General features: G+C 37.7%; 1 protein-coding gene across 2 annotated transcripts in view; it reads left to right on the forward strand.

The window, feature by feature from the left end:
* LOC134672475 (protein gustavus) overlaps positions 1 to 20565 on the forward strand; it is a 104564-nt gene that overhangs the window by 12935 nt on the left and 71064 nt on the right. Inside the window, exons 1-2 of one of the 2 annotated variants that reach the window (XM_063530412.1) lie at positions 2499 to 2654; positions 3031 to 3229. The exons of the other annotated variant lie outside the window; for it this stretch is intronic. Of the exons in view, the coding sequence (XP_063386482.1) occupies positions 3162 to 3229 (68 nt within the window). The 5' untranslated portion in view covers positions 2499 to 2654; positions 3031 to 3161. Of the gene's footprint in view, positions 1 to 2498; positions 2655 to 3030; positions 3230 to 20565 lie in introns of those variants that run through there. 2 annotated transcript variants of the gene reach the window in all.

Genomic DNA, 20565 nt, shown 5'->3' on the forward strand with positions numbered 1-20565 from the left:
TAAATACTTGAATTCCCTAAGGAGTCATTTAGCGTTGCCAGCATTTCGAATAAGAAAGGAAACTGAAATGCAAAGTGCCGCCAGACAACAAGAATGGGATTCTTCTACAATCCACTCACGTACGGCTGTTGTCAACTTTCGCAATGTTACCTCGCGTCACTCAAATCGTAAGTAGACTCGAAGGCTAAATAGCAGTCGAGGTTATGAAGCCGTCCACGTCAAGTTTCAAACGGTTGAACCCCCCGTGTCGAATGGGAACTTAACAAAAACCTTACCTTTCATTTTATTCAAAAAGGGGTTATAACTTTGTTACAAATTGTTTCTGAGAAGATTAAAACCCTTCGCAATAGCCCAGCTTTTCTGAAACTTGCCAGATCAACGCATCAAAGCGGAAAGCTTATTTTCTTTGAACAATGTTATGTAAATTGCTTAAATTGGAAGATCACACGCTTTGCGGTTTCATTGGATGCGTGGTGCCTAGGTAAATATGAATAAGTGCGAAGGTGACATTGAAGGTCTTCGTTCGGTCAGAAAGCCGAGTCCCTACGAGCATTCATAATTACTGCTAAGCCATTCACTCGTGAATTTTACCTTGCGTTTACTTTATGGTGTGTCTAAAGTAGGGTAATGTGATTTAATCATTTATGTGTTTAACTTCATTGCTGTAAAATAAGTCTGCAATTTTTTTTATAAAATTTACACCGAAGTAAATCCTACTGGCAATGACTTACAATCATTACAGAATAGTATGTCAATAAGATTCATGATAACCTTAATAAATCTAGAGTCTTGTAATATCGTGATGGGAAATGATTATCTCCCCAGGGTCATAATTGATAACAAATTTTTATTATCCACTACTGGTATTATTTCAGCGGGAGCCGTGTAACACGATCAGTTTAGCATCTCAGCCTTGGCTTACTCTGGGCGTTCCCGCGATAACTTTAATTAGGACTAACTACCGTTTACTGCCTTGGCGGTTTAGTAAAAGAAGTAACAATGAATAAATTACAATTAGTGCGATTTATCCAATTAAATGCATACCACAACGTTAATGCGACTATTTACAAACTAGCATTAGTTACAATGTAATACCAAATTATTGGTTTTTCCCACGAGAGTTACGACGAGTTGCAAAATTATGTAGAATTCCTAAATCGCACAACAGTTTTCTTGTTTCGTGAACACATATTGAAGAATCTGATCAATTTCTGGTTATACCTCATGGCGATTAGGGCAGAGTGCATTTTACGGGTATTATAATCAAAAATAAAATGTAAGAACTATCAAGAGTAAAGGTGACAGTCCATTTCCAACGACAGCTGCACTACTGTTCATTTTACTATTGAAATTGACAATGACAGCGACGCGTTCAGTACCGGTAGTGCAGCTGCGGTTAGAAATGGAATGTTACCATAAGTTGCTGCTACATGTGACGTGATATCTGTAAATTGAAAAACTTGCGCGTAACATCCTCGGACGCTCTATCAACTGCACGCAGGCGAACGGCTCGGCCCCGTTACGTTGGATATCGGTATGGTTTATGGGCAATGCCGTGCGTACGTGCCACGAGAGTTAACTAACTTAAAATGAAACAACTTCCGACCCATAACGAGAACTCTCTTCGATTAATTACGATACCAACTGCATGAACTGTTATGTAAACGCCCAAATCAAAATGTAACCGTATTTCCTACATATACTCACCTACATATCTTGATACGTCGTATCATGTTGTATTACTTGTAATAAATCTGAATAAAACCTATTATATTGCTAAAGCTTAAGTAAGCGTTCTCGGGTAGAATATGGGGATCAATAGGAAAATCTATGTTTATTTGATTTAGCGCCCCTGTGTGTACGTACCTACTACCTACCTACATATACTTACATGTGTACTTGTCAAATTATTTTTTCCATGTGTAGTAATAAATAATATTTTAAAGGTTTGAACGGTTTCGATAGAAGAGAAACGGTGTTTCGGTATTAAAATAAAATTTGAATTAAGAAAAATGTCAACGGCTCGGCATAGCCATGTCGATTTCCGTTTAAATTCACACAACCGACAATAACAAAAACGGAAAATAGAGCAAGGAAAATTGATTAATTAATTAAAATACAATGAGAGCTTTCCTAATATAAAATATAGATGTTATTATTACTCCTAAAGAAGCGAGCTTTCAAAGGGACTACTCACTTGGACTTGGAAGTTAGACATTAAGCTACACTACATCTTTCTATTAGTACCTATTGTTTCTCTGATATGTTATTATTATGCTCTATGGACACAAAAACCTGTGTTGCACTCGTTTCATATCTGTCGGAAGCTATTATTTCTAAGAGAAAAGTATTATATCAGGCTTGTCGCGGGAAGCCTTTCATGTCATGATGGATTTTGTCAGATTGTGTCGTCTCGGCGGCAGCTCGGTGGAGCCGCGGGCGAGCGGCGGGCGCGTTATCATAGGGCGGCACATGGCAGCCGCGCGGGGGCGCCGGGCGCGATTGTCAGTCCCACTCGGAGCGACGTACCGACCGATCGCCTCGCGCGCCGCTAGCGCTTCAACCCGCGAATCTAACCTCTCCGTATACGAACTATTCCAACTTTGTGTTGCTTACCTTCGCGCCCGCAAGCTTTTAAATTGAAGAATCCATTGGTAGAGTTATCATTTAGCCGTAATTTTAACTTAGGTAATCCAAAAGTTTATCGACCCCAACTTTGCTGCCATAACAACCCTTATCCACTTCTCTCGTAGTCGCTCCCTCTAATTATTGACTCCCCTAAAGTTTTAAAAATCTCTCTCGATTCGTCCCTTTTATTGCTTTAATATTTTTATTACTTCGCTCTCCATTCGCCTTTCGTCGTGCAGTTCGTCAGTCGATGCCATTACGATCACGTTTCCTTCTGTCCACTTCCTCGACCGTTTAATTACTAGACGGGGACAATTAATTTTTTCTCGATTTCGCTAGCATCGCCTTCCGGGCGCGAATCTAAGTTTCCACACAGTTTGCGTCATCGTTATCTGTATTTAGGTCAATTAAGTCGCGTTGAACCATGACACTGCGTTGACATAGTAGTCATAAGTCGTCATAGTGTGTGAATGTGGTGTTGGGCGCCCCGGCGAGGACTCAGCGGCGCATGAGCGCGGGCGCCGCCGCAGCGGATGTCCACGCCGCTGCCCAAGTGGTGGATCGTGCATTTTGGAATGCCAGCAGCTCTTGACCTAACTAGGTAATTAAATTTAATGCGCTACATCGTTAACTAATTTCCTAAAAGATATGTTTTTATTGTATTGTACGCTTTGTTCGTACACGCAGGAACTACCCATAGGAAACCATCACTGCTCGTCTGGATACAGCTTATAATTTTGGACGTCTGAACATGTTGGAGATGATGAAAGACAAGCTAAAGAAGCCGTCCCAAATACACAAATCACATTTTCTTTATCAAGCGATTAAATAATTCTAACATTCTTCTTCGGGAAAAACACAGACTTCTTCAATTTGAATTTTTGCTTCTAATGCCTTGGACTTAAACTGCCGTCTCTAATACGAGGGTTGGTCCGTAAGTTGTTAGTTGATCCAGCTCTACTCAAGCGATTTCAATATTCATACCATTGTGAGGGATCTTTGAGTACTTATTGAGGTGGTGGAAATCATTATTAGAAAACGCTCATTCTTTTAATATTTTTTTTACTTCGATGTAACACAGATGTGATCACTTGGCATTGAAATATCCCTCCCATATGGTATACTCGTAAATATACTCAAATCGCATGATGAGTAGGTAGAGCCGGAGCAGCTACCAACTTTCTGATCAATCCTTGTAGTTTCTTACATTCAATTCCATTACCTAAAACGTCACGACAAAGATCGATCTCAATGATACCAACAATCATTAAGAATGAATTAATTTATGCACTAAGAGATCGACTCTATGTTTTTTATGCAAGCAGTCATCATTTAGTATAAAAGCTAACCTTACTTTATAGATACCGTTTTTTTCAACATTTCAGACGAATTTACACCGCTAATGCTCTTTTAATATTGAATGAAAAATCAAGAATCCATTAACTGTACTCGCAGTTCTTCAAAACATTTTAATAATTTACGAGGACGGATAATCTCTAGCTAATATATAATCAATAGCCCGGTCTGCGAACTCTATAGATAGCCCGAAAAAAAACTGCAGCGATTTTGATAGCCCACGCAGTGCAAGTGTCATTTTAAACGTCTAACTTCTATGAAATTATGACGTATAAACACATTACCCTCCTTTGCGTCGCGCAGTCGGGTAAATAAATAATACTTACACTGCGTGGGCTATCAAATTCGCTACAGACTTTTATTGGTGCGACTATAAGTCGCAATGTTCAACGACATTAGGGCCGATACAGACGGAGTGCTATTAGTATGGAGACTGAACTGCAACGTTGAGGTGCAGTTCCCTTCCCATACAAGTTGCAGTCGGGCTGCAGCCTGTCTGTGCCGGCCCTTAAAAGATATCTCTAAAATAAATATATACTCTGAAAACATCAATACCGACCGCGATTTTCATCAACCTGAATGTCATTTGAACATTCTGAACGGTTTTTATTGACAGTATTTCGAATTATTTCGCTTAAATATTCGATTTTCATTTGAGGCACAGAATCAATTAAATGCTGGATTGGAGCGGATTCTTATCTTGAAGCCCTATTTATTCAACAAATATTTTAAGAGAAACGTCTCTAAAAATCGAAACTCAAGAAAAACTCTGGAAGGTTATGTGTTTCGCTGTTTCATCGTTTAGCTCCGTTGATAATGCATTAATCTTTTGCATTTAGTTGTCAGTTCGTGTTGGGTGTCTCCCAGCGATTAACGATAAAATCTGTATGTTAAATACAAAATAGGAATATATTACCGTTTTTCGCCAACAATAAAGCATAATATCCATATCCTAAGACTTACTTACAACCTTCTATCTAGCCCGAGTTATTACTTGGGCAGTAGTCTGCCATTATTAGTTATGTTATTAGATAGAAATGGAATATAACTAGGACCCTTCGTATTAAAGAACCGTCTGAACTGATTGCAAAAAAGAGTCTAATCGTTAAATTTCGCAAAGTCTAATTGCGTATTTTTCCCGCACTCTACCCTTCTAACGGGACTACATAGAATACGCATAGATACCTATGTATATGAAAACTAACGTAAGATTGTACGTCTTTAAAAACTGCTAGTAGTTGGCAGTAAACGGACTCCACTGTGTAATTTTTGTCGGTGAAACGGCCCCGAGTTGCCAGTATAGCAATGAAATTTTGTCAACACGATTGTATTCGTAGTCCTATTGCATACCGTTTGTTATTGCAAAATGAATATTGATTACTACTACAGCGTTAACGACGCAATTCCTTATCAACTAGCTGTGTCATAAAAGGTCAGTATGCTATAGAAACTGGTTACATTTCTATACATTTGTGACGTTACTAATTATTAACGACGTGATTGATCTGTTTCTACGACGAATTCAAAACCTGTTTGAGGTTATTAATGCATTATTATAAGTATAACAAACAAAAAAGAAGTTCGCGTAAAACACATATGTAAAAATTTGCATAATTTTACCGACCCTTGATTTTATAAACTACCTGAAGGCTCTACTTAAGCTTGAGTGTTCTACGGAAGACTAGCTTCCAATGTGTAATTCAATCAGTAAGTGAAATTTAAAGAGATCTGGGCTCCATAGCCTTATTAGCTTATTACATAACTGCCAACATTGCAGTTTGTAATCCTCCGACACCTGTACTGTATTGAAGCCATCATGCCATTCATGTTTAATAACACGGGTTTCGCTTGTTTACGCTTTATATTTCTGATCTGAAGCAAGAATTCATCAATAACTTCACTTCAAATCAATAAGCACGAGAATAACAATAAAAATGTGTCGTCAAATAAAGTCCGTGGCCTTGCTTGCTTCGGTACATCACTTTTATGGTTTATATCGCTCTCTCATATTCTATCCTCGCTTTTTATATTGATATAAATATTCAATTGCAGTCTGTAAGAATATTTTAATTCGTCCATTTCGTTTCCACTGGCTTGTCGAATAGCTGATGTAGCCATAGCTCACGGCGTTGGAATTGAAGTGGTCGTGTAACGTTTACGAGACGTTTATATTCAGAAGGGCGTACCACCCGCGACGCGCGGCGAAATCGGAGATACTCTGTTGGTGGCTATCCATACTGGCATCTCGATATCGTGGCGTACTTGCCATAACATTCATATGGTGTGATTCACGGTGGTTTTAGCGCTGCATTCCTCAACTAATATCGGTATTAATCGCTCCATACATGTATTTTAAATTTTTGTATTATATCGACAACCGCTCTTAGCATTATGTTTAATATTTAGGAAAGCTCAAAATCATTTAAGACCTAAAGTCCTTTTATATTAATAGAACATAATTCAATGTTGAATAAGTTAAGGCAAACAAACAGATCTCATTGACCTTAACCTTTTTTTAAAGTAATTAATTATCAATTAAATGAGAATAATAATAGGTATAAATGTCCTAATTAAATGTTAACCTAATTAGTATTCAATACATATAATTTCATTTTAAAAGTTGGTTTATGCCAATAAGGAGCACAAGAAATTTAGTGATTCAAATATGTATAATGATAAGCATTACAGAAAAAAAAGGACTTCCCTTATGCGCACTGCCAAGGAATGGAATTCCTTGCCGGCGTCTATATTTCCGTGCTCTTATAACCCGGCAACCTTCAAATCAAGAGTGAACAGGCACCTTCTGGGCGAGCTCGCTCCATCGTAGGCCACGTCTACGCCTCGGCTAGTCTGTGGCCATGAGTAAACCCATGCATATAAAAAAAAAAAAAAGGATAGAAATGGCATTCGCCTCCTGTTAGATTTTCAAACAGTACCTTTTCTTTCTCTGCTTGATCTCTAATAGGTTCATTATAGAAACTTTCAGTATTGCCCACGTATATTCCGTTTATCGTGAATTGTCACGGGACTGTACAATTGTACATTTATATTAGTCATATATACGAGTCACGCGGCGCTCGTTTTACTACTAGCAATAACTGGCTAAACTATCTCAAACACGTTCGTAAATAGCCTTCCTAAGCACTATCGTAATCATTTATCTGAATCACTTAATTTAGTTAGTTCAGTACCGATATCGGTTAATACAAGAAATAAACTTGTGTCTATTTGATAGGCTTAATTATTCCACGTAATCGTTTAAAAGCGATGCTTTCAGGGTCACGTATTTACGATCTCATTCAAAATTATGTTCAACGTTAAATAGATACAGCGACAAGAACCATTAATTGTTTCCCGAATTAAGGCCCAAGGACGAGCGCTTCTACATAAATCACTTAGTTGCTTACTATTAAAATAAACCGTCCAATTCTGCAAAAGGAAACGAAAACTTTAGAAAAATCACGTATTGCTCAGACAAATAGAGGATGTAAGTTCGGTGCAAAGTGTGTTGTACAATGGCAATCTATCTCCTCTCCCCGAGGAGTTGCCCGGTCTCGACAACTCCTCCCTGTATAACCGACTCGAGAGGAATATGGCATTTTTGTACGAGTAGGTACATGTGGGTACAACTAAAATGTAGCCACTGCTGAGACTTTATTGCTGTTCATCACACTTTGCTAGAATAGATTACAGTTATTGCTCGAGTTGGTTTTATGTGGGCTGTTTACGTTGCAAAATTGTTGTAGCTGCATCCCACTGTTTACTGGTTTTAAGTGTTATTCCATGCAATATTTTCATCTATTGTTTAACGAGTCAACTATGCATTTACATATCGCCTTCGTCCGTAACGACTGATAATCGCTTTGCATATTATTCTTATATGTATTCTCTAGGTCACTTCTTGACCTTTAAATAGTAGAATATACCTAAAAAGCGTCATTTATGCATTGGAATATTACTTTATAAACGACGTCACTGCTGTCTTAATGGTTAAAGGTTTCAGCTTCATTAACAAAGTATCAGAAGTTGCGATTGATATTGAAATATCCATAAAGAATTGGGTAAATAATTCGTAAACCTTCATTGAGCTCGACAACCGCTTGCGAGAACAATCTTTCAAGTTCGGAGCGGGTAATCGCTTGGAAAATTTAATATTTCGTAATTTTGATGCCTTTATTTCGCCCTTATTGCGAGTTATCAAATCAGAGAGATCTTAAAGTGGAAGATTCTTGCTTATTAATTTCTCAGACCATGCTATTTACAGCAGAGATTGAATTTAAAAATCCTCAGGGTTTGCCTTTTCTTCCCGTCCCATAGCGTAATTTTTTTGAGATACACTCGCTTGTAGTCAATGAGAAGCGCGAAGCGGTGTTATTCTATGTACTTATAGAACGCAGTCTTGTCGAATGCACACCGATCCAGTATATATGAAGTCTTGAAAATGTATAGATATTACAGATCTTGAGGCGACAGCCTCACTGGCTTTCTTGAGCTTCGACTCGCCTGCGCTCAGTGAGGAAAGTGAATACGAAGCGTGTGTTTAAATATATACTCTTGCTTCACGGTTCCATTAGCGCACCTAAAGGAGCGGCGGCACGTCCCGTTTCCATGAACCGGCAACGTTTTATCTGGCCGAGTTCAGTGCACGGCTGCGAACATGTGGCGAGCCGGGAGGGCCACTCGCGGCCTCGATGACACTTTGACACACTTTGATCACCCAAACGTCACACGTAGGTGCCTTTCAACGTACCTTCTGGGTAAACATTATCGGTATCGTTATACGTACTTAGTTACTTTAGTTTATTTTAATAAACAACAAACAAAATGAAAGCAATAATGTCTTTGCATTTTGTGGTAGGTAAATTGAAGTTTTATAAAACTTTGTTTTTGCCTAACTTTACTTCGTTTTTATTTAGGTTAAAAAGAATTCCATCTGATGTACCTATGTGGTTTCTTAAATCGAAAAGTGTGGTTTAGACGCCTCTCTTCTCTCAATTTAAGAACCCTTTCTTAAATAGGTTTCAACTAACTTGATGGCGCCGTTTTAAGCTTGTCGGGGGTTTTAAATTTTTAATTTTAATTACTTTAACATTTATCGAATATACATACATACTACGACAATTTGAACAATATAGGTACATATGTAGAATAACCACCACCATTTTCATTGCACAAATAAATTATTGTCTTTATTCTCATAAAGAAGTTTAATATTGAATTTTATGTTTTAATAAACGTAAAACATGTTATAAATGATAGACTCATAAAAGTCATAAAATATTTATAAAGTACATATTAACATCCACATACCGGTAATTCATAATTAATTTATAAAAAAATACTTATATCAAACATTCATAATGAAAATTTTGCCATGAAATTTAGCTTATCATTAAATCACATTACCTCTTCATAGTTGCTTGTTGCCTGATTTAAGAATTAAGAAATGAAGTACCTAAGTATAATAAGGATCATTTCAGTTGCGATAACGATTGAAGTTCTCATCCGCGACCAATGTAAATATCTGCGACTGATAATAAAATCAATCGCGCGGTCGTTTTCTGCAATCATCGCTGTGCTAAACTCAAGTTCGACAGACGCGATTTATTAACTCAATATTTAATAAAGCATTTTGTATCAAACTCAGCTAAAACTACGACATCACGAAAGTAATACGCCAAAGAAAGCTTTCATATAAATAGTAAACATAAGTACATATGTGTGACTACATTCGGTTAAGCGCAGCCTTTATCACAATACAATCGGGCTTTACATTGTTGCTGATATTATTTTAAAATTGCCTTCAAAACTACATAGCGTATGCGGGATACTCTTTATGCACCTATTTGTGAGTACGTTTCGTAAAAGCATTGGCTGGCTGGCTGACAGTGTTTACGCCTTTGCTATATCCACAAACATTCTTTAATGGCCCAAGAAGCTTGGCGGGCTTTATACAACACTGCACTTTATTTCGTGGCTGGTGTTGCAAAATTTCTAGATAAATTTCTTCCTTTTGAAAGTTTTAATATATGTCTTTGTGGTCTTATGAATAGTTACACAGTTAATATATTATTTTAGGAAGTTATTCATCTACATCTTATGCTTTGCTGAATAGAATTTACCAAACCACATACCACAGTCCAGTTTTATTTCTCAGTGTATTTCTTACACGTGACAAAATAATACCGAAAACGTATTCATTGCGGTGTACCATTTGATTTAGAGCACTTTCAGGTTTGTGATCATGACGCAGAATAATGTGTTATATTTGTGTTAAATTTTCGATTCCATACCGGACCGCATGTCAGCCATACTGACCGCAACAAGGGATAACGTTTAAAATTTGGCTAGACTTAGCAATAGTTAATGCCACTAACTAAAGCGTTGCCTGGGAAAGTTCGGAATGTTTTCACGGATGTTACGTTTCGCTCAGTAATTGAATGGGGTCGGGTGAAATCAGATTTATTTCCTCCGCATTGAACTAAGGCCGAACAACTATACAAACTAAACAAAGTTAAGCAAATTCAAAAGTTTTTAGTGCTTCGCCAGTGACCCTGGCAACTCCCTCATAATGACTAGTCGAGGTTTAGTCACTATTTGTATTAAATACAGCCTTGTAAATTCTAATTCACATTTAAGTTAACTTAGACAGTGTAACCGTCTCTAATGGTTTCTTCATTTTTCCAAGCCTAGCTTAACTAAATTAAAGCCAGTTTGTGACAAGGTAGGACGGGAATTTATCGGGTTGTAGGTAATTCGTAGTTAGATTAGGTACTGTGGAAGAAGAATAGTCTAATCCTCGTAGCATCGGATTTAATTCGTGGAGCTAGTAGGCGGCAGTCGTTGGGCACTTCCGCGTTCGTCAGCCTCGGCAGCATGGCACACGCCGGCAAGGCCGTGCGAACCTCTTTGTCTTTATACCGATGTGGGCACGCCTAAAAAATCCAACTCGCGGTTATTCACATGCCACATCTTGTGAGCGACCGCATAATATGACCGAGCACGTGCACTCCAGTCTATCTAACCTAGTAAAAAACAAAGTCCTAGCATTAATACCGACTGCTAAAAGCTATCGTAGACTAATTGTTTTGGTAGCATTTTATTACACTTTTATTACAACGTATATTTTCAGCAGACGCGGTAACAACTAACAACCGTGGCTCACGAACGTTTCTTAATTAATAAAATTGGCTCCCCCAAAACCGACAAAGTAATTGAGCCTGCTCGAAATAGGTCGGTACAACTTATTAAAAAGGAGAATTAAGTAAATCAATTCGCGGCGATTGCCTTTATCAGCCGCTTTACTAGTTGCTCACTCTTCCGTAAATTGGGTAACTATTTAGTTGCAGCATCTCATCTCAACTGCAGACTGCAAGCGGTTGCGAAGAAATGCTCTCTGAGCAACCGGACATTAAACGACGTTTCGCAATAGAGACTATCGTGACAATGTTAGCTCGTTATATTAGTAGTTTCTCGCTGCTTATTTCCCTAGTTTCTTGAACATAAATTGTAGTTAGCTTATCGTCGTGAAACTTTACAAGAGCCAATAGTTTTTTATAGCAGCATCGTACTTGCATGAATTATCCCCCGACTGACTAAATAAGGGTGGGTTTGTTTTACAAGCGTAGTTAACTGTGTACTGAATGTTTACGTACGCACCTATATTGGCCATTCGCTCACGCTCAGTGCATGGTAACTAACTTATGTAGTAACTGAATAATTTTTATAAGAGATCGCAACGCAACCTACTTTATGTTTATACCTAGTAGGAAGGGGTATACCTATGTGTGTCTAGCCACGGAAACGTTACGTAACAAGATCATTGTTTCGTTCTTACCTTGCCTGCGGCCATGCGATAATAACATCACCGACCTTTGTTCGCAACGAATACGACGTGTAGCATGGATCATGAGCTTGTCGTAAAATAACACTACCCGAATAACGCGTCTGCAGCTTCGCGTGGCAACAATATTTTGCTACTGGAATTTACATGTAAATGCTTCCAGGTTTAAAAGGAGACTGTGATATCTTTTGCCCCTCCGACAATTTGTACTTACTACCGAATTTACATCGCATAATTATATACCACAAGTTCGTGTAAGACTTAAGAGCGCTTTGTTTGATGTGTGATGATGTATACGTGTTGTGTCCAAAACTAATTAAACTGCAAAATAAATGATCTTAGCGTGATTATTTATCAAAAGGAATTTACTATTTTACGAACAAATTATGGCAACATTTTCTTACTTTCTTTGGTCTTGAATTACGTTTTGCTGTACATAGAAAGACACTTTACTTGTGAAGAGATCATAGGCTCTTTGAAAGTTTTTGATCTTTATACCTTTGAGCTAAATAATATTGATTTGATTTAAACTCGTTTTAATATACCCATCATAACTACATATCACATTTCAAATTTGTTTCTCACACAATAGATGGGCAATCGAATTCCACCAGTAACTAGTTTTAGCAATCACGTGTCAGAATCTAGATGTATTTATGATTGATTCGCTCGGGCCGTTCGTATGACGGAAGCGACCAGACTCCATTAACGCGCAGACCGCAATAATATTGCAGTCATTTACCAATTGCCTTCTGTGAGCCAAAATAGACAGTGGCTGTGGTCGCACTGATAGTATGTTCCTAGCTGTGCGATATTATTGACATCGATAAGTCTTATAGTCGTATAATCATATAAAGAAAGTAATATTTAAACGGTTTCTCCTGAAATATTTACAGATGGAATTGAATGGAAACCTTTTGTGACGAACGAACGAACAAAACCGAATGAAAAACTTAATTGGCCATACATTTATGTAGAGTCACTGCCGACAGTTTCCATTTTCTTAACAAAAGGTGTAAAGGTAAGGTACCGGCACCGGCATTTTTCTTGAAATATTGCTAAGGATTAATTTCATTCCTTTATTCCACATGGGAAAAGTGAGGTAAAAGAATATCACAAAAAAGCGTCATAGCACTTGGGGACGCGCGCGTTGTTGGTAGGTACTTATGTGTTGAATTTGTTTGCGATAGGATTCCGGAAACAAAAGTATATTTGCTTACTTTAAATATCGGCAACAGCTGTTAGCACAACTCGGAGCTAGTGAGCTTCGTAACCGATTAATAAAAAGTCTAAAAGGCTGTAGCAACAATCTATTTTAAACTGTCTCATCAGGTCAAGGTTGAAATTTGAAACATAAATGTTGTCGAGCTTCACTAAAAAGGGATATTTTGGAAATTCAACCCTTTGAGAAAAGAAACGTTGAAAGTTTTAACAACTTCTAAAATTTTCAAGATCTAAGTTAAAATAATATAATGAAATCAGATTTAGTTTCAATGTTTCAATTTGTTCATAGGAAGCCATTTGCCTCCACTTTCTTAATGTAAACTGCTAAAGTAGAATTCGCTCCTGCCGTCTGTAGGTATTCCCGTATAAATACGAAAGCAACTGAATGAAATGACTAAACTAGTAAACGACATTCACGGACCTGTCCATGTCGTCACTTCGTATCTGTTTGCACAAATAAGACTTCCAAGGAACAATTTCAACCAATTCCTTATAGTCAATCTCTATAATTTAGTATCTAGTTGTAGGTTAGCCGGACGCGGCACGCCCCCCCGTAGTGCGTTGAACCGCCGGTTATATTTAACTACGGCAACACGTGTGCCCTGACAGTGGTAATACTATGCAGCAACACCAACCAAGCTCTCCAGCTTAGAGACTGTTTTAAATCACAAAATACGATATTTAGATACCACAAAAACAACCTATAGTTAAGTATGCTGCATCTTACATTTTCTCTTCCATGCATTAGGTATATCGTCGAAAATTTCATACCTTATTCTCCTCTGCCTTTCTTAACCCCGGACACGGGATATTTGCAGGTTTGATGAAGGCCAAAGTAAAAAATATGTACTTTTAAATTAAACCAGAAAAGTCACGCATGTATTTTACGTCAAGTAATAACTTAACCCAGGCGAGATTTGTTCTACAGTGAGTATTACAAACACATTTGGCTTTTATGGATCAATATATGAAACCTAGATAAATGCAACCAACAAATTGATTGAATGCCAGCTAGCTCGGCCAAATTTCACCTTCCCATCATACAAACGGAGTTTCGTTCTCAATTTAAAACTACGTGTTGAATTGTAATGAAACTTTACACATACAATGACATGAGATATATCTAGTCCTGTAGTTTATAGTATAGCTCCAGTTTATAAAACAAACGAAATGGAGTTGGAACGAGTTTTGTATTCGCTGTAAGTATTTTTTTACTTTGATGTCTGAAGCTACATAAACTAATTACAGGACTAGCTTGTAAGTACAAAGTATCAGAGCAATCTAGCTAGTCGTTTTAAAATGAGAGCGTAATTACGTTTGTATGGAGAACCGAGCTTGCTGAAGTCACCTATGGTACTAGTTTAACTGTAACAAAGGGAAGGACTTTCTGCAAATAGTTTAGGTTCCATTGATAGGGAACTCTGTTATTATGCATTTGTACGGCTCAAGACGCAGACGTTCGATTCAGTACCTGAAGATTCACAATAGCGTTCAGTAACCCCGCGCCCACCCACTCCGTCATTGTGTCGTTGGGGGAACACTCCTCTATTGTCATTTCCTGAGGCCTATTTTGCGACGCCAGCAATGTGCACAGTCTACACTACACTATCAAACGTTAGTGGGAGAGTTGACAGTGAAATGTTATGCCAATTTAGGCTTTAGGTTGATTTTTATGGACTCTTCTTACGTTTGTTTCTTTATCTACATTGCAATCTGTCTCATACCGGACATCTAATTTAAGCCTAATTTAAACTTATTTGTATTTAAATTGTACGACGGTATATATTTTGTGCTACAAAAGCATCAAAATGAGAAGCAGTAATGCCCGCGAACAGACGCTGTGGTGATTTAATAAGTGTTCCTTTGTCACAAATTTGGAACGGAAAACTAATATCAGACACAGTTTCATCGTTTCCCTCTTATTGCGATGTAAATTTAATTTCGTTGTTGAGTTTAAAACTATATTGGCTTGTATCATATTTGTTGTGCACAAAGTGGAAACATTATATAGGCCGGACACAGACCTAATAGGATTTTCGTTTACGAGCCCCAGGTAAGCGCTTCACAAACACGCAGCTATGGTCGGGCACTGCGGTAACTACTCTGTATTCGATACTTCGCTGCATTAATAGTTCGAAACGTCGCGTCGAGCTGGGACGTTGGCTTTCTATGACGAGTTTGTAATTTAAAACTTTTACTAGTGTTTACATCTAAGGCATAATGTAATCTGTCAATCCTTGTTGTTCAAAATAATCACAAAAATTTCAACGTTCGAATATTAGTTTTTTTTTTCCAAATTGCAACTTATCTAAATATTTTTTCCTTTTTCAGGTAAGCACCTCGCAACGCAGTTATGACCAGGTGGCACTGTGGTACCAGTATTTGTAACCACTCAGTATACTATTACCTATTACTTAACTGCTTTCATTGTTCAATACGTCAGGGGCGTCTTTATACGACGCATTCGTAAAACGAGCTAGTGGAAGACGTCAGAAAACTTAAACTAGCGCTCTTTCCAATCCATTCTCCATTCCATTGGAAAATAATATTTAACCTGTTTCTTAAGTTTACATAAATATGATTTCCTCCTGACACCAGAATATTTATGTAGGTCTAGTGTCTACATGTAACTCCCGAATGGACTAGGCAAGGACAAAGTAAGATATATCCGTCTCTTGAATTAAACCTCTACAAATACATAGATTCAAATTTGGAGGAGAAACAGTCGAAGAACGGAACCTGGAATCGAAGTTTTCGAATAGACGGAACGGTAGCTAAAATTTCCTCTTAACTACGCCCGACGTTGGCTTTCTATAACGCGTCGTAGTTCGACTAACTTTCGCAAGACTCCAGCTTTAACAGACAACAGCTTTAAAAGAGTAGAGGAATTAGAATCACTCTCAATACATTTTGGCACGCTTCCCAACTTCTCTATATTCTTTGCTGCTCAAAGCCCATTTATGTTGTGTACTGTGTATTGGACTGACACCGCCACTTATTTAATCTAAAAGTGAATTAAACGACAAAGTTACTACAAAGCACAAAAAACATAACACTGCTGATGAAATTGCCGCGCTTTTCAACGAAATTAAACCATTAACTTTTTAAGCATGCAGAGAATGTCGAAGCGACTAGGCGGCGAACTGTGTGCGCAATTTAATTAATTACGGACTATTGGTGTTATATATGTGAACGTACTTATTGCCGCGTATGTTGCAGTCCCTAGAAACGTTTAATGCGTAATTAACACATCAATAATGCTTTGTTTTATAAAAATAATACAGGCTTTGTTCCGTTATTTAACAATATCATCGACGAATGTTCGATTGACTGTTCCTATGTTTAATCTGATTAATTATTGTCCTATTTATCGATTGTGAAGTGTCTACAAAGTTTTCTTGACAAAGATAATATTAATTGCGATTGCACGCCGACATTTTAATGGCCATCAGGTTTGGATAAAATGATCCCGTTATTATACACAAAGAAAATCCAAAGTTCTCATAATAGAACCTAATTTCTGGTTGTGACTAAATAACATTTAGTATCGCTAAATTCGCCTCCGACATAGTAGCATGCATTAGCATGTAGCAAAATGGTAGACATTATACACAAAGAAAATCCAAAGTTCTCATAATAGAACCTAATTTCTGGTTGTGACTAAATAACATTTAGTATCGCTAAATTCGCCTCCGACATAGTAGCATGCATTAGCATGTAGCAAAATGGTAGACATTTATTTACCAATGTGCTTAACGTGCATACAGGAACGCATTAGAACCCGACACCCACGCAGCACGCCTAATTGCCCAATATCAGACGAACCGGACGTTAGTTAACTTTATTGCTAATTAACTACACTACTTACTTATTCTAATCATTTCCAATAACCATGGAAAATTCTCATTTATTTTTATCACCTACTTACCTGTACTACTGCTGACTTAGACACATTAATAATTAATGTTACTCCAGAGCCAGACACACATATTTACACAATTAATCGGAATAAAGACCCACATTAACTTTCGACAAAAGAACCTTGTAAAGAACATTTCCATTACTTTCCTTCGAATAGAACTCTATTTACCGATGAATCGACGAGTCTATTTAATTGGACTCGAAAGGAAAGTTTATCGCTTGTAATATCAATGGAGCTTTTTCATTCATGTTGCTAATAAAGCCGTAAGTTTCCGATTGAGTTTAGTTTAAGCATTTCGGTAAGTTACTTTTTAACATTTTATTTTAGTTTGATAATATAGTAGGCAACCTTGGGATATTATTAAATGATTTGTTAGATGTACGTCCAATACGAAGTTCGTCCAAATATACTTATTTTTATATTTATAATTAGCATTTCCCCTGAAAGGTATAAGAAGAAAAAAGTACTTAATTAAATAGGTAACTAAGCGTTATGAATGTTATGATTAAGCACCTTTTTTATTACAAAGAGCAGAAAAACAAGCCTCGTTTGTTATATTTAAATTTATATCAAAAAAAGCTATAAATACCTTCCTAACTTAAATTAGAAAAACTACTTCCATAAACTTGACGATCGAACGAAAATTGTCTCTGAAAGGTGCCAGTACTATAGTATTGGAAATACAAGGCGAGTAGGACTGGTTTTTGCTAAGCTTTTTTCTTCGAAGCCACCGCTTGGAGACCAAACTGCTTCCCTGCTTCGATAAAAACACTACAAAACTCGTCGTGTCTGGGTACTTAGCAAACTAAATTACCAAGACGTGGTATTTAGTAGAGTAATCCTATCTAAGCCAAGTAAGCTCATTCTATTTTCTTGGGATCGGGTAAAAGAATTACAAGGGTTTAAGGCTCAAGTATACCTGTATCGAACTAAATAGTGGTATCCGAATTGCGGGTAGCCGAAGATAGCGAAGCAACTATCGATTCTAACATTTCCAACGTTTAAAATATCGGCGATATGTCAGAGCTGTATTGCACTGCACATTCGCGTGACTAGATGTACGTACTACCCTATCACCACTTCTACTTAATAAGTACTTTTATAACTTAAAAATTAGCTGTCTAATGTTCAAAACTCATTTAAAGCTTTCTATAAGCTTGTTTTCAGTTTCAGCTTTCATAAACGTTTTGTTTTGAACATCTATTAAAGACATGCTAGCGGCAGGACTACCTAAACACGCAATATGTACACGTATGGCGATATTGTCAAACTTTCCAAGCAGTCGTAAATAAAGTTGTTTCAGATATCATTTTTGTTACTCTCTGTAGTCTTTGTATTACAACTTTCGTACAGTCTTTGTCATTTCATACATATGTATCATTTAAAATATCATGTTCTCTAAAGTATTTCCAACTTTGTTGAAAAGCTTGCATTGCAAAAAGTGGGATCACGAATTTAGTGAGCGCGTGGTGCGAACTCGGCGCAGCGGCGGCCGGTCGCAGATATTGATCGTTCTGCGCGCGCATCGTCTGACCAAGTGTACACAGAAGGTCGGCGGAGCGTTTCGGCGTACAACGACCAAGGGAACACTCGTCCTACCCAGAGAGCCATTGACTGACAAGATCCTTAACAAGTTTCTGTAATATCTTACACGTCAAGGACCTGCCTTTATATTTTTCTCTCACAGCTCTACGACACCTGGCGTTTCTGCTCGGTTGCCCGTTATAACTTAAACAAGATAACGAGCCCGTGAACGCTTGAAAAGTTTCTCTCTGTGCTCTTCGTACGAGAAATACCTTGTATGCGATACCTACTTAAAGCGGTGATATGGAAAGTAAACATTACTAATTATAGTAATTATTATGTCCAAGATATTTGTTATGTCCTTTTCGCTAGCAGCTAGCGGCTAGCTACACTACAGTACAACTCCATTGTAGCGGAGCCGGAGCGTTAATCATAGGTCGCATAGCGATCAGCTGTGGCTGTGGTCGCCCTCCCAGCCCTCGCCCCTTATCTGCCGTCCTCCCCGGTGATTAATCGCCCCCTGAATCTTAGATCCTCGCCGCCAACTGATGGAGAAAGCCTCTGCTCAATTCATCTTGCTATTCGTTTGAATGCCTTCTAACAATAAACCTCCATGGGACTCTTCCACAAGCGACTTCTAACATTTACTACGTCCAAAAAGTACCTAAAGAACTGTAAAATTCAAAGGGATTGAACTTTGTAATTTTAAATGAGAATGGTTGTGGTTCTTAATGGTGTCATTTACATACCTTTTCAACTGTGTTATCTCTAATTTTATTTCAATTCCAAAAGTACAACTACATACTAGCTTGAGCTCGAATAATATAACATTTAGTCCTCTTGGGGATCTAATTTGAAGCATCTAATTAACTTGATGAAATGGATGTCTCGCGAATTGTAATGAATTTTGGGGATTGAATTTGCTTTATGAAAAGTTTGATTTAAAAGCCAATGTTATGGGCGTACCCGGCGTCGACGCGCCGAGTCCCGGATAGGCCATTAATTTTCACGCGTTTTATTTCGCAGAAAAATATCACGTCGGAAGCGAACCGACCAATTCATGGCAGTTAATTGATGTCACGACAATGACCGCGTTATGAACCTATCAATGGCAATAAAGAGCGTTATGTTCGATTGCGGTTACGTCCAGCGCGGCTGCATAATTTATTTATACTCCACTAGCGTGTTTCATTGCACCTATTTGCCTGCTATGTAATTAATATGCGACTGATGGAAGCGATTTCAAGGATCGATGTGCGCGTACACAAGTAAATTTAATATAGTTGGCTACATTGCCACCATATTAAAGGTAAAAAATATGCTTTTGTGCATTTAAAAACAATTTCCGCAGAAAAAAATCTCGCTGACCAATAGATCTTATTCATAAAATTTGACGTGGCCGTCAAACGTCCACTGTCAAGTGTTAGCGTAGTAGGATAACCTTGCCCGGTCGCTGCACACTTCTTGATTCACGACTCGTCTCACGCGTTGTGGACATTTCGCAACATGACCCCCAATGTCAAACGTGTGGAAGGATATCCCCTTACTTCTTAAACATGTTAATATCAACATCGCCCATTACGTAATCAAGATGCAATTAAGACCTTGTGTTCAACGCTAGCACATTAAATTTCAACTGCAAGGCTTGCAACTAAGTTTCACTGTGGATGCTTTATTATTTTAATATTATATAAACGGCTGTAATAAAGATGACTATTATTCAAACGTAATCCTGAAGTTAGGAAAATTGAAACTTTTGAAGAAATATGAGTAGGTTCCTGTTTTCCCGAAGTACATTAGATGCATCCGTGTTATGTCATGCAGTGCAATATCGATATTATTGGCGTGTCGCTCACAGAATATTGCTCATATCTTATCCCCAACATAAAACTTCCTTGCCGTGACATCGCGCGCTGCCAAATAGTATTCAGTTTCTGATGCATTTATTCAGCAAAGTTAGTCTCTTGTCGCTTTGATCTTCACGACTGAATACTAAGTTGATTTCAATTTATCCTTAATATACTTAATGTTGTTCTTTTAACATCGATCGATTGATATTATATACATA

This window comes from Cydia fagiglandana, chromosome 17 (assembly GCF_963556715.1).
Source record: "Cydia fagiglandana chromosome 17, ilCydFagi1.1, whole genome shotgun sequence".
Classification (NCBI taxonomy): Eukaryota; Metazoa; Arthropoda; class Insecta; order Lepidoptera; family Tortricidae; genus Cydia; species Cydia fagiglandana.